Source organism: Diplotaxodon limnothrissa, linkage group LG5 (genome assembly GCF_057381915.1).
Source record: "Diplotaxodon limnothrissa isolate DT_005_m linkage group LG5, D_limnothrissa_male_GT1.1, whole genome shotgun sequence".
Lineage (NCBI taxonomy): Eukaryota > Metazoa > Chordata > Actinopteri > Cichliformes > Cichlidae > Diplotaxodon > Diplotaxodon limnothrissa.
This window is the reverse complement of record NC_140600.1, coordinates 9,137,222-9,151,535: the sequence shown is the minus strand read 5'-3', so window position 1 is coordinate 9,151,535 and position 14,314 is coordinate 9,137,222. Positions and strand designations below refer to the sequence as shown.

Sequence of the window (14,314 nt, the reverse complement as noted above, 5' to 3'; positions counted from 1 at the left end):
CGGTGAAAAAAATATATTGTGCTTTTCTAACAGCACTGTTACGATGTTATGATGAGCGTCTCCTGCTGGTTTTTGCAGATTTGCAGCCCATGATTTTAACAAGTGAGGGGGAGGAATACTCTGTTGTGGAGAGGAAGGGAGTGACGATGCACTGCAAGGTCTTCAGCTCTCCTCCTTCTACAATCACTTGGTAAGTGTAGCTTTTTTTTACCAGCAGAGGGCAGTAGATCTCAGCTGGTCGATGCGTGCACTCCCTCAGTATACTGGCTGTTTCATTACCCACGACCTGCTATTTCTTCAAATCAAGCTGAAGTAGCCCTGTCACTCAGCTCTGATGTCCTGCTTTTATCGCTTCACTGCTGCCATAGTGTAGTAGTGTAGACCACCTGTATTTGCATTTATTTTTCTCCCCTCTGACAACTTTTGCATGTTCTCCAGGAGCAAAGACGACTCCCCTGAATCTGTTCATGGACCCAGGTTTACTGTTCATGAAAACGGGTCACTGAAGATCTACAATGTGGAGAGGGGTGACACAGGACAGTACACGTGTTTGGCCAAAAACACAGAGGGATCATCTGCTATCAATGCCATGCTTTATGTAAAAGGTAAACAGTTTTAGTCATTTAAAAGAATTGTGTTAAGCCTCACACGGGCCTCAAAATGTAAGTAACTTGGTCCTTCCTTTGGAAGATCCCACTCGAATAGTAGTGGCCCCGGAGGACCAGCGGATCCTAATAGGTACCACGGCCCAGCTCTCATGCCTGGCGGAGTACGACAAGTCTTTCAGCAATGACTTTGAGCTCCTGTGGGAAAAAGATGATATGGAGATAGCCCTCAACTACACTGAGAATTCAAGGTAGAATTTTTATTTATTTATTTGGTGAAACAGCACTGCAGACCTAATCCCAGCTGAAAAGCCCTTTTCCTTTGGTAAATCAATACCCCGTCTCCATGTTTCTACCGACAGATACTTTGTGGAGAACGGTGTTTTTCACATCATGAATGTGAGCCACAGCGACCAGGGTGTGTACACATGTGTGGCAAAAACTCCAGCGGACCAAGACGTGGCCTCAGCCCTCCTCATGGTGTTAGGTGAGCTTACGTGTGAGCGCTGCTTCGGGGGTCAAAAGTTCAGAGCACCCTGGTGCTACATTAATGCGCAGCAAATTCGAGAAGGCCACAAAATGTCAGGAAGCCAAGCGCAGAGCATGAAGGTGCAGACCGTGGCTTTATTAGCACAGCTTCTTTGAAGATGTTGTCGACATGTTAAAGTCTAAAGAAAACAGTGACGGGCAGCACAGCGATGCAGCTGGTTCCACATCCTCTGACTCCTGGGAACGATTGAACGTTTGCTCCCCGGGTCTTTTTCTTGCTGCAGAGATCTTGTGTCCCTGTGATTTTCTTTTTCTAAAAGCCGTGCCGTTACAATGATTTTCAGATGTCCCCGATGCGCCGGAGAACTTGGTACTGTCTGACCGCAAGGGCAGAAATGTGACGCTGAAATGGGTCCCCGGGGACGACCACAACAGCTCAACCACAGGTAAAAAGGAGCATCCATGTGTGCAGGTGTCAGGACATACAGCGCAGAGAGGATCAGTGCATCTCATAGCGAATGCCATTAATATGACAGACACATTCCTGAGCAGCATCCTGCATGTAAATAGATTTGTTTTATACCATCTTGTACAATATGAATCCATTATTGGTTCATCCAAGCATGAATCATGATTAGTCTCCCTGAGGAATGTACAAGCCCAGAGCAGGGTTTGAGGCGTTTTCTGCACAGCTGGTGGTTAGATAAGTAATCCTTTGGCAGGATTCATAGCGGTGAGGGAGACCTCTGATTGTCTCTATGCCTGTCAACAGAGTTTATTATCGAGTACGAGGAGAGCCACTGGGAACCAAGCAACTGGAAGGAGCTACTCCGAGTACCTGGGAACCGCAACTCTGCTGAGCTCAAGCTCAACGGCAATGTCGACTATTGCTTCCGAGTGTCCGCCGTGAACGCTGTGGGAACCGGGCGTCCTAGCGAGGCCACAGAGAGATACAAAACTCCTCCAGAAGGTCTGAGTTTCCTCCTTTCATCGCTCAGTATTTACCAGTAGTACCTTTTGTTAGGGTCTTCCAGCCCACTTGATACGCTGCTGCTCTGTGAACTTTAAAACACTCAGACCTGCTACATAATTGATTCCATTCTTGTTGAAACTCTGCTTTCTCGTGTGCCTCGTTCACTGGAGATTTCTTCCACTAGCAATGCTGACAAAATCTATACTCCTTTTCCTCCACAGCCCCTGACAGGAACCCTGAAAATATCAGAATCGAAGGTCATTTGCCACATGAAATGGATATCAAATGGGAGGTAAGAAATAGACTTTGGTCTTTTTTATTATCTTCTTTCTGCAAGTTCTGCGACGTGGCCTACCTTTACGTAGCACATTATTCCTATCGTTATAGTTTTGAGCAGTCAAAGAATTTCTGAGAACAGAGATAAAGTTTTATCAATGTTTCATAGGCTATTACCAATAGGAATTAAAGAAACAGAAATGGCCCATTTATGATATTTCACTCTAGAGATTAGGGCTGAACGATATATTGCATTTGCGATAATATCGCGACATGATCAAGTGCAATTTTCTAACCGCAAAGGCTGCGATTATACTCTGGACATGTCCAAATTCATGGGCTGCATCCTCCTGAGGCCGCATTTGTAGACCGATTACGTCACAGCGACGTGCCGAAGGCTGTCCAAATTACTACCATATCCCAGAATTCATAGCGCGGCCCAGCCAAACTCCAGTTTCCAGCAATGGCGGCCGCTACTAAGTTTTAAAATTACTCATACTAATCTTTCTGGGTCACAAAATAAACTTTTAACATATTTTCAGGCGAGAAAGTAGTTGTGTAAACATCAAATATCTGCTCGGTTTATCAAGATATCCCATATTTGTAAAAGTGCTTCGACGTTTTCAGAGGCGTCTGCTACCCACCAGCTCGACAGCTAGCCGGGAGCTCGAGGGTTACTGATGCGGCCGAGAGCGGCACAACTCCCGGCACATCATTTTCAGATCACCGCGGAGTTTCGCTGCTCGGGTTAAACGTAATATATAAGTCACTTAGACAACCTAAAAATGTTATTGTTGGGCTTTTTTCAGTGTTTTGTTTGTTCGTGAGTAAATCGGTTTGGCTGAGATTAAAGTTATTAGATTAGATAAAATAAAACTTTATTAATCCCCCGGGTGGGTTCCTCCTTGGTTTTCACACAGCTGACTAAACGTCAAACAGAAAACTTATTAAACAGAAGTATGAGACAGTCGAGAATTTACACCAGTGTCTGGTTATATTTTAGATAGCAAGAAGCAGACGGCCGAGTTTATTAAACTCCACCGAGACAGCGGTGACGCTAATCAGAACTAGACCGTCCAATTTCACGCCTTTAAATTTTAAAGGCGTGTTTGTGTGTGTGTTTATACAATTGCTATTATGTTTGCACTTTATGTGTAATGTTACTGACTGCAGAGATCAGTAAGATGTGTGTATTTTTTATTTATTAGTTTTATTTATTTAATATTATTTTTTAATTGAATGACTGTCTAGTAGTTCACAGATGTCGAAAAACTGAGTGTGGTAAAGCCACTGATTTTTTTTATGTATATTTCTGCAATCTGCACATTGTACTGACTTTCATTTTAATGTTTACACCAGGGTTCCTTGTCAGCACTTTATGCTCAGATGTTTGTAAGCTAAAAATAAACTATTGTGTATGTTCAAATATACTGTTGTGATTGAAGAAGTTAAATAAAAATGTCAGTCATCAATTCATGCATCACCTCATGTCATCATAACAGAGGTCTGTCTTCCAGGAAAGAACAGTTTAAAATTAATGTAATATAGTATTGGCCATACTATATGATGTATTGCTTGTCTTTGTTTAATAATACAGAAGACAAAGACCTTAAAAAATAATCGCATATCGCATCGCAATCGCAATATTGGGGCAAAAAATCGCAATTAGATTATTTTCCATAATCGTTCAGCCCTACTAGAGATCTTTAAAGAAGCCCTTTTCTGGAATGTCCATGAATGAGTTCCTCATTCAAGGCTGCTCTCTGTCTTTGATTAGAAAGAGAAAGGAAAGCTATGAAGATAAAAAAAATTCTTTTTAACACTCACAGTCATATATTGGCCTTTATTGTAGAAAGATGAATCTCTCCTTCACTTATTATCCGGTTGCCCCGTCATGGTAATGTAGCCCCTGAATCCTGGATTCATGAGCTCTCCTACTGTTAATGATTTGCTTTTGTGGATAATGGTATCTCATTCTATTTCTCACGGTCTGACTTCTGTGACGAGATGAATCTTTTCATCTATAAAGTCTCAGCAAGCACTATATCAAAGAAAAGCCTTGCTGCTAGACCAGGTCAATTGTTCCATTGTTTTATTAGATGGTGGGATAAAGCATTGTTCCAAGCAATGTTCACCGGACAAGTCATTTTTTTCCCCTATGGAAGGAGTGACATAGCGTGGTGAAATATAACAAGTATCTTACGCAACTGTGAAAGTCTCAGTGAAACCCACTCCATTCTTTCTTTTCCTGCTACGATACAGCCCCTGTTACCAATTGAGCACAATGGTCCCGGCTTGGAGTACAAGGTGAGTTACAGACGACAAGATGTGGAAGAAGACTGGAAGGAGAACACAGTGAAGAGACACTCATTCGTGGTGAAGAACACCCCAACTTTTGTTCCCTACGAAATAAAGATCCAAGCCAAGAATCGTCAGGGCTTTGGACCTGAGCCCAAGTTAGTGACTGGCTATTCAGGAGAGGACTGTGAGTATAAGTTAATTTTTTTTTCAGTATTCACAATAAAATGAGAATATGTTATGGGAAAGGGGAGTTTGAAGTTACTTCCTAGCAAATAAATATTACTGCAGCCGTCCTCCTCTCTGCGGAGCAGTTTTTTTTAAAGTTATTGTTTTGGCAAATACAAAACACATGGCATGGCTAAAAATGCCCTTCTAAAAAGAAAAGTTGGGGAAAATAAGCTGGCTTTTGCTGCAGTTTGTTCAAAGCTAAACAGAAAAGAAAAAATGAACATGTTTAAATGTTCTAAACCTCAGAACATTTAAACATTTTTTTCATTTTGCTTGTGCCCACATGACCTTTGGCAAAAACTTTCACTTTTTTGGCCTTTGTTAGCTTTATGCTAAACATGGAAAGAATTTTTGCTAGGTTGTCTAGCCACCTAACCAGGCCGAGGGTCAGACCCAGGCTTGCCACTCTCAGCCATGCAGCATGTGAGCGCATGCTGAACGCATTGAGCTAAACTGGCATCTTTAAATGAGTAAAATTGAAAAGTTGTTTTGAGTGCCCTTACTCTTGAAATAAGAGAAAAATAATCTTATTCTCTTTCTGGAATTTCAGCCAAACCATTGTCATATCCTGTAACTGAAAGCTCAAGATGAGCTGAAATATCTTAAGAAAACGTTGGACATATTTTCTTAGAATGAGTTTAATTTTGTGCAGTTGTGCAAAACTTGCTTGTTAAGAATGTTTTCTTTTTAGACAAAAAATAAGAAAACATGTTCATAAACAAGGTTTTTTTATTTTCTTGAAAATCATTTTTGCAGTGTGCTAGAAGAAGAAAGCACCATGTACCGTACTTTTTACTCTTTTTCTTTTGTTTAGCTTTCTTTTGGATTTGTCCTCAGGAGGTCACCTCAGGTCATGACACTTTCTCACTGCTGTGTCCTGAGTAAAATGGGATTTTAGGAAATGTAGCACTTGTTTTTGTTTTTTGTTTGTTTTTTCATTTTTTTGTGACTCCAAGTAGAGTTCCCTCCTCGTAGGTGTTCCAGTAAATCAGTGATCCCTAAATGTAAGCAAGCCGAGTAGTACTTTGTATTTTTGTGTTGTTTGGGTTTGTTTTTCCTTCCCTCACTTGCAGCCTATTGTAGATTATAATGTGTGTTTGCCTTTGCAGTTCCCTCTGCTGCACCTGATGATGTAGCTGTGGAGGTGATGAACAGCTCCGTGGTCAAGGTTAGCTGGACACGAGTACACAAGGACAAGTTACATGGACATCTGGGAGGCTACAGGGTAATACCTCAAAACCAGACCTTTGCTTTTAGACACAGTTTAAAAGGAATGGCACTGACCTTGCTCTAAACATTTGCTTCTCTCACCTCACTCTGTCTCCTTTACTGGTGTCCAGCTCAATGTTTTCTTGCTTACAGCACCAGAAAAAAAAATCACACTAACTCAGTCAGCATTCCTTCACACATGTACATATGTATGATGTTCAAAGTTTGATATCTTGTAGGCACTGCTGAGGATGTCTCTGTGTGCCTCCTTCCTGATGTAGATAAGTTGGTGGCGTCTGCGCAGTCTGGTGGACTCAAAGAAAAGTCCCGGAGATAAACACACGCTGGCAGTCCCCGGGGATAAGAACCACGCCACGGTACCAATTCTGACGCCCTTCTCCGAGTACAGCCTCATCGTCATGACCTTCAACGGGCGGGGCAACGGCCCAGGCAGTCATCCCGTCAACTTCAAAACCCCAGAGGGAGGTAAGATTGTGGAAAAACAGCATGGAGTGTATTGATTCACAACTACTGAAGGGAAAATCTAATAATAGCCAAGTAAACTGGGTTGCAGAATTTGACTGCTTTCTGTGTGTGTGTGTGTGTGTGTGTGTGTGTGTGCACGCCTTTGCAGTCCCAGAGAAAAATCATGATTTCAGGGTCACAGATGTACAGAGGCACACTGTCTCTTTGGCCTGGGAGCCGCCGTTGGAGCCTAATGGGATTCTCATTGGCTACCTCCTTAAGTACCATCTCAGTACGTATCCCTATTCCTCATCCTTACACTTAATCAACACACATATAATGGTGATGTTTCTGTATTGCTGTGAGAAGATGATGTGTTTTTCATCTTGTGTTTAATAGAGTTTACCCTCAGCTTGTACTCTGTAAAGAAAACAAACAGGCCATCTATTGCTCTGACTGCATATCGGCTTAACTGTTTCAAACCTTATCCTCTACACAATACTGCACTGCAGACAAGTATGTGCAGTACCTGAACAGTTTCTTGGGAAAAGAAGTGGTGATTGTCTAACCCATGATCCTTTACACAGAAAGAAGAATTGCTGCTCTGCTCTAATAAGGCTGGGGTCAGAGTGTGTGTATAGGAACCATGTCAGGGTGGTGTCTACTGGCCTGTGTCATGATCGCGGCTCGGCTAGTGCTGAACAAGGCCTCTGAGTCACAGTCTGTTAAGGTCCGGTTTTACTGACCCCATCCTGTCTGCAGGAAACGTCCTCAGCGTAGCTCTGTCCCAGGGGACATCATCCCTGAACACATCCCACGTGTGCACACACTGTGCTGTCCTTAAATAAAAGTCATAACGAAGCTAATGACTAACTTCCAACAACGTCTTAGTGCTGCATTTCCCGGCTAATTGAGTTTGATTTGGCGGCAGCACAAAAAAAGGACCCAGCGTCACGCAGTATTTCAGGAGAGGACGTTTTCATTGTGCCACAGCAATAAAGCTGATGGACTCTTTGAAGTGTGACTTTTTTCTTTTTTTGAAGTCCCCATGAAGGAAGTCATGTGTGAAACGTTGAGGATAATGCAGCCAGCTGTCAGTGTATCATCAGTGACACAAGTCATCTCAAGCTACGGCGCAGCTGTTTAAGACTATGCTCGTCTTCACAGCAGCCTTTAATAGCTTCACATTTCACCGGTTTCACAAGAGGCCCCGTTGTAACACACTGTTTAACGCAAGCCGGATCGACGCTGGGTTTAAAACACTTAAACTAACCTGCTTTGAAATAACACGTTTTTAGGATAAAGCCTTTCGATGGTGATATCAGCTCGTGACTTTATCTTTAACTAGTGCAGTTCCCCTTTAGAGGGAGAGTAACCCAAATTTACAGATGTCCCTTAAATCTTTCCCTTAAATCATGAACCTGCTGATTTGAAAAGAGGAGAGCCTGAAGGATACACTCACTGAATGTGTCCGTGTGTGTGTACCTGTTCACTACGTGGCCGCAGGTGTGTCTATGTGTGTGCGTGATCCCCTCCCCCCCCCCCCTCACAGATTGGACATCGGCCACTCTAGGGGAAACACTGATAACAATTTTTTGTTAAAATACCCAATCTGAAAACTGCACAGCCAAACAACCTCAAACTCTGCTCTGCACTTTCTTGGATCCACTGCAGTACCACTGGCAAATTTGAAATGGAAAAAATAAACTGTCGGCAGGGGAAAAACATAAGATCTAGTTGTGTGGGACACACACCAGGAGATGTGGAAATCATAAACATTTTCCCTCTACCTGCAGTCAGTAACAAGTTTTTATCAAGTTCTTTTCTGAATCACTTAAAGCTTGTATGAATGTAAAGACTGAGTAAAGTCACCCTCATAACTTGAGTGGGTGGCATATAGTCACATTGCCTTAAAGAGCTGTTAACCCGCTCTAAAGCCCGGGGCATCATATGTCAGTACAGGCTAAACACCCGTCTGACTGTCTCTCAGGGAGCTTAACAAGGCAAAGATAAGATTGTCATAAAAGTACAGATGGGCGCTCATACTCAACCTGTTTTGTCATATTGAAGTCTTTAATCCTGAGTACACAGATCATTTCACTGTTATGCACTGAAAATCCACTCAAGGCTTCATAAAATATCCACTTTATTTCCAATTATATGTGATGCAGATTGAGATAGGCACATATTTTTGAGCACTTAAGACCGTTCCAGTGAAGTTTGTACTGCGTTGAACTGCTATATCGACACGAGTGGGAGTTAAAAATGACCTTGGCTATAAAACTGTCTGTTTTTCTCCCATTTGAGCTAAACTCACACTTGCTGTCAGGTCACATTTCAGTGCTGGAGAGTCTTGGTTTGCTTCACGCTCCTCAAGGCCAACTGTGTTTGGCCCGCTAGGATGAAGAATATTTGGAAATATTGTTATTTGTCATTAGTGGAAGCGCCAAAGTCTGAAGCCTTCAGCCAGTTCACTCCATAAGATCATACGGACCAGCTGTCAGGTCCGAGTTTTGCCGTAAAAGTGAGAAAGTAATGCCACCGCAGGGTGGAAACATGATGCTTGTGGCCTCTTTTTTTGTACCAGAGTTGATTGCATAATATACTAAAATTCGAGTGGTTTTGTCCCTGGAAATAAAACTGAGCAAAAAAACCAAAAAACTAAAGCAAATCAGGATGTCTGATAACAGCGGGTGGCATCCAGGCAAATAAGAGAAGCAGACCAATACATTCTTGTCATTGTTTCTGTTGCCTTCTACCTGAGAGACGTGGCACCTCTTTCACAGCAAAGGTCACCTCAACACCTGCTGTGTTTGTTTTTGTCACAAAGAACATGAATGCCACCTCCCTACCTACTGGGCTGCTTTACGTAGTGAAAAATGAGATCCCATCACAATGTAGGCAGAGAGCACACACCAAAAACTCAAACAAATTGCAACCATAAATTAGTGGAGCACAATTTTCTTTTTTGTTTTGTTTCAGGGTTGTTTTTTTTTTGTTAATGGAGACATTATAGAGAGATTAATCCTGAAAAAGCAAAGAACAAGTTGCCTCTTTTTTTTAAAGCCCAAACAGGAAATGTACAAACCAAAATGACAAGTGACATTTGCTTTTTCTTTTCTTTTTTTGGCAGAGCTGAAATGTCCTGTGATTGTCAGTTGGAAGTATTTTGAAAGGCCACTAGAGAGTTCCCCAAAAACAAGGCACAGTCAAACATTTCACTGTGTGTCAAAATACTGGAGTCATTCAGTCAAAAGTTAAAAAATAAAATAAAATAGAAGAACAAAAAGGCATTGGGTACAAGGAAGAGCAGAGTATGGGATAAGAGGGTAACGACATTATGATATCAATCATATCAAAATTAAAGAAATCAAAATTCTATATGTATGGATAAACTATCATGACCAGAATTATTTTGGTATAGACATTATATTTTAAGAAAAGCTGGAAAGAATGGTTTTCTAATGTGGAGGCTTAGATGCATGTTCATGTGTGGTCACATCAGTAGATCAGAAAAGTAAAGCAGTTAAACAAATATGTTGTCACTAAGACACAAACTTCTTTGAGTTTCATCAGGCTGTATACAGCGTGCACAAGTACTTCCAGCAGAACTAATTGCTGACACCTTTTGGAGATGGGAAAAAACAATGTGGGAGTGTAGTACTAATATAAAGTATGCTGCCTGTCAGGCAAAAACACCTCTTCAAATGTAAAAACAAACTAGGTAAGGAAGCTGTGTTTTCAAGGGACTGAAATCTGTGAAACAAGTGTTCTTACTATGGTACATGTATCGAATATGAAGACTCTGCATAGTTACATTGTATGATCCTTACTGTGTATGAATTTAAAATGAGTGAGAAAATTCCTCTCGCGACCACAAGCTGTATATTAAAGGTGGATGAACCAGATGCAATGAGCAGCATACAGGAAGAACGTGCTGTGTTTTGGACTATTGGAGAACATGGAGAATTTACGTTTCTGTCACGACTAGTTGCTAGCCTGTACTGACCTTTGTACATCTGTGCTGCATTTCTGAATATAAAGCGTGGATAGCTATGGCAAGTTTTTTACCTTGAACCTGCAATGTACTCCTGGTAATTGGGTCGGATTGAGGTCAGATCACAGTCACGTCATAAACAAACTGCTCTGGACCAACCCGTCCAAAGTGTCTTGATTACTGTGTTCACGTCTGCACAAATGAACCACACCAAGGTGTAAAACGAACCAGAATCCAAGTTAAATGAACTTGAACACCACAGGTGTGAAAATACCCTAAAATAACTACCACAGGAGCGGTTTCTCGTTGAGAATATCCACATGATCATCAGCAGCAAGACACAGCAATGTGAGGCTTCACAACAGGACTTCTCTAGCCAGTGGGTGAAGTCACAGTGGCTAAGTCTGTATGTTATATAGAGGCTATGCTTAATACACTGTAGGTGCAGACAATCCTGATATTTTACAGTGTATGTAATGCAGTGTAAGTATAAGAGTTTTCCCTTGTTGTTCCTTTGCCTTCTGTTAGGTGACTGTGACAAAATACTTACATTTACGTATTTTTTTTCCTTGCCTTACTTCTAGTCAATGACACAGAAGAAGTGGGACCACTGCAGACAGTAGATATTAGCAAACCTGAGACCACCACGTGGATCCTGCGTGACTTGGAGCCTTTGAGTAAATACAAGTTCTACCTGTGCTCCTGTACCACGGTGGGCTGCGGGCCTGACGTCAGCGACGAGTGCACCACCACCCTGGAAACAAGTGAGTGCTTGAAGGTCCAGAAAGCCGAGCCGATCGGGCTTTATGTGTGCGGATAAGCTTGCGTGGGCGTGGGGCTGGTTGAGCGTGGCGCTTTCTCAGTGGGGGAACATTGGGAATGCGGAGGAGCTCTGAGGAGCACAATTTGCTCTGGTGAACCGAGGCTAAGCAAAGCAGGTGACAGAGTCATTTTACCATTTCGATGTGGCATTGAACTAGTGCAATATGATATAAGCCTGAGCAGCCAAGCTTTTCATATCTCCATGTAAGTAATTTTTGTGGATAAACAATTTCATATGGCTGCAGTGGAGGTTTTCATTTGTCACTGTCATGAGAGAGCAAGTGCTTATTGATTGGACAGAGAGCGTGAGCTATGAAACAATCAGCTGAGAAAGAAAATTGCTTTGAGCAGAAAGGAAACTGAAGCTTTTATTACTGAATTGTGCAATCATGAAAGAGTTGCCGGGTAAGTCATCATAATAAGCCAGCTTGTAACATGTAATCTTTGCCTTTTAATTACATATCATTAGTCGAGGTCCACACACCATACTTCATCTGGCTCAAACTCAAGCCAAGCTCCTGTGATTGTGGTCGGTGGTACGAGTGATTGAAGCAGGAAGCTTTTTGCAAGTATCACTAAATGCGCTGTAGTCATAAGAAATAAGCAGGTGGCTCTTTCAATACAAATGGACAAGAAAATGAATGTAGTATGTCACTCAGGCTGTGTTATGTAAAAGCAGAACTCTCAACTTTGAAGTGCAGCACAGGTGCTTAATATGCAAGCGATTACTTATTGTTTACTGTAAGAATCCTCACAATCATAGAAAGACACTTAATTGGCTCTTAGGGGTTGTTTATTTGCATGGTGGGGAAAAAAAACGCCGGAGAGATGATTACAGGAGGAATGGCTCATTTTATATGTATTGAGTTTTGTCAGACTATTACATGTGCGGGGGAGAGGTTCAAGGTCTGCGCATGAAAGCTATTTGTGGTAACACCTCCATCACTGTGTGCATACGTGTGTGTGTGAGGGTTTGTCTTAATGGTCCTCTGCTTGCTTTCACATATGCCACTAAAATAGTGCATTGCTTTGAGATGTAGCTTTGATCATGCAGTGTGTATTATAAATGTGCCTGTGAATGTGGACGTCTGCTTAGCCATGCAATGCTTGTCCCTTCTGTCTTTTTTCTTTTTTTCTTTTCTGCAGCTTCCATTTTGGCTCCTGCTGTTGGCCTCAGTATGTAGATCTGTTTATGCAGCAACTGTGGCATGTCATATGTACACATATAGAGAGCGTCAAACTGCTCTGAAATAGTGATAGAATAACTTTCATGTTAGTATGACATGCTCACCATTTTGTTTTTTAGTAGTGCTCGCATGCTTTTAGGTTTAGAAATATGGATGTGTGTAGCTGCTGTAGGGCTGAATAAATCATTGGGACTTGACTGTCAAACATTTGGACACTTTTTATTTGTCCTATGCAGAAGTTAGCAGCCCTAAACACTCAGCCTCTCTGCACATAATTGACCTTGTCTGCTGTTTGCCCTTGCCATCAGCAGAGAGCACTCTGATGCCTCCTTTCATTAGAAAACCGTCAACTTCTTCTTAGATAAAGTTTTGCAGCTTCCTCTCTAATAACAATTGGTAATGAGTAACCTAATTATAAATTCATATTAATCTTGGCTCATTAGCAGCTGTAAACGAATATTGACTTTTCTCCTAGCAACGGCAGGCTCGGTGCAACAAGCTGGGGTAATAAATGATGCCTTAAGAGCCAACCGCAGTAAGAGCATCAGACACGCCACGAGCTCGTCCCTTTTTCTTTCTTTTTTTGGACTGGAGTAAAAATGAAAAGGCACATCTCAGAAGTGTGAAATACAGTTTTGAAACTCTAGATCGTGTTTCAGATTGCATAGTCACTAATTTTAGAGTGTACTTAACAACAGCATGCATGCTAACAGTAGACGATAGCACCTCAAGCCCTTGCCCCAATTGATAACCACAAGATCTGTCTTTTCTTTTCAGGCAAGTCAGCTTCCCCCTCACCTCCAAGCACTCCAAAGTCCCCTGTGACCAAACCCACTCGTTCCACCATAGGTAGAGCCACAGCACTTTCTGACACAGCAAAGCCTTAACCGTACAGCATCGACAGCAAAGGCTGAGGGATAAATGCAGAGGAGCATTGACTATTATAATGTGATAGCATCTTCAGGAATTTTTTTTCAACTAGTTTGTAATGTAAAATGGTAGCCATATTGTACTGTAAGCTTTCATTTCTCTGCTACACCACCGGGAAATCTAGCATACTAGATCTATATCCCGATCCCACAGTGTGGCAGTGGAGTGCAGTCACTTGAACAGGACAGATATGTCTAATTGTAAGTGATTGATTTGTTGGGCCCCATTCAGCCCTCTGTGTGGCAGTGTATTGACCCAGCAGTCACCTGACATTTCCATGTAATCTTCAACTGGGTAAACAGCAACACACCTCTGGGACAAGAAGAGGTCCGGGGACAGAGAGAAAACAGCAAGGAGAAACATCCTCCTGAGCCATGCAGAGAAGTATGAGCTCATACTGGGAGGGTGATATTTACAGGACACTGAGATAAGTGGAAGCTGTTGAAAGCTCCTGTATCAGAATATTTTCTGGTCTCTCCTTATTAAAAAAAAGATTTTTGACTTTGAAGGGGTATCTTCCAGGGCATTCGTTCCCTGCTGGGTGAGCAGCTGCTTTCTGCAGAAGGTAATAGCAAGCTGAGGAACATGGTGACAAAACACGGCAGCAAGCCTCTGGATATTTTTAACTCAGATTGTCTATGTCAGTCGAAGTCATCACACACTTGCAATGACTAGAATTGCTATAGCTGGTGACTAATCCATCAACATTAGTCAGAGAGTGTCATTTGCAGTTGTTGGGATGGACAGCCCAGACACAGGTGTTCTTGTGAACTGAATTATCACCTGAGCAAATAAAGCACCCGAGCTTGAGGCACAGATGAAGATTTGCATG

The 14,314-nt window shown here is 42.1% G+C and overlaps 1 protein-coding gene across 1 annotated transcript in view; it reads left to right on the top strand.

The window, feature by feature from the left end:
* chl1b (cell adhesion molecule L1-like b) overlaps window positions 1-14,314 on the top strand; it is a 78,668-nt gene that overhangs the window by 57,530 nt on the left and 6,824 nt on the right. The window contains exons 12-23 of the mRNA XM_085353769.1: window positions 79-190; window positions 439-605; window positions 691-856; window positions 968-1,092; window positions 1,439-1,540; window positions 1,867-2,064; window positions 2,289-2,359; window positions 4,606-4,828; window positions 5,982-6,097; window positions 6,363-6,567; window positions 6,716-6,838; window positions 11,128-11,307. Coding sequence (XP_085209895.1) covers window positions 79-190; window positions 439-605; window positions 691-856; window positions 968-1,092; window positions 1,439-1,540; window positions 1,867-2,064; window positions 2,289-2,359; window positions 4,606-4,828; window positions 5,982-6,097; window positions 6,363-6,567; window positions 6,716-6,838; window positions 11,128-11,307 — 1,788 coding nt within the window. The remainder of the gene's footprint in view (window positions 1-78; window positions 191-438; window positions 606-690; window positions 857-967; window positions 1,093-1,438; window positions 1,541-1,866; window positions 2,065-2,288; window positions 2,360-4,605; window positions 4,829-5,981; window positions 6,098-6,362; window positions 6,568-6,715; window positions 6,839-11,127; window positions 11,308-14,314) is intronic.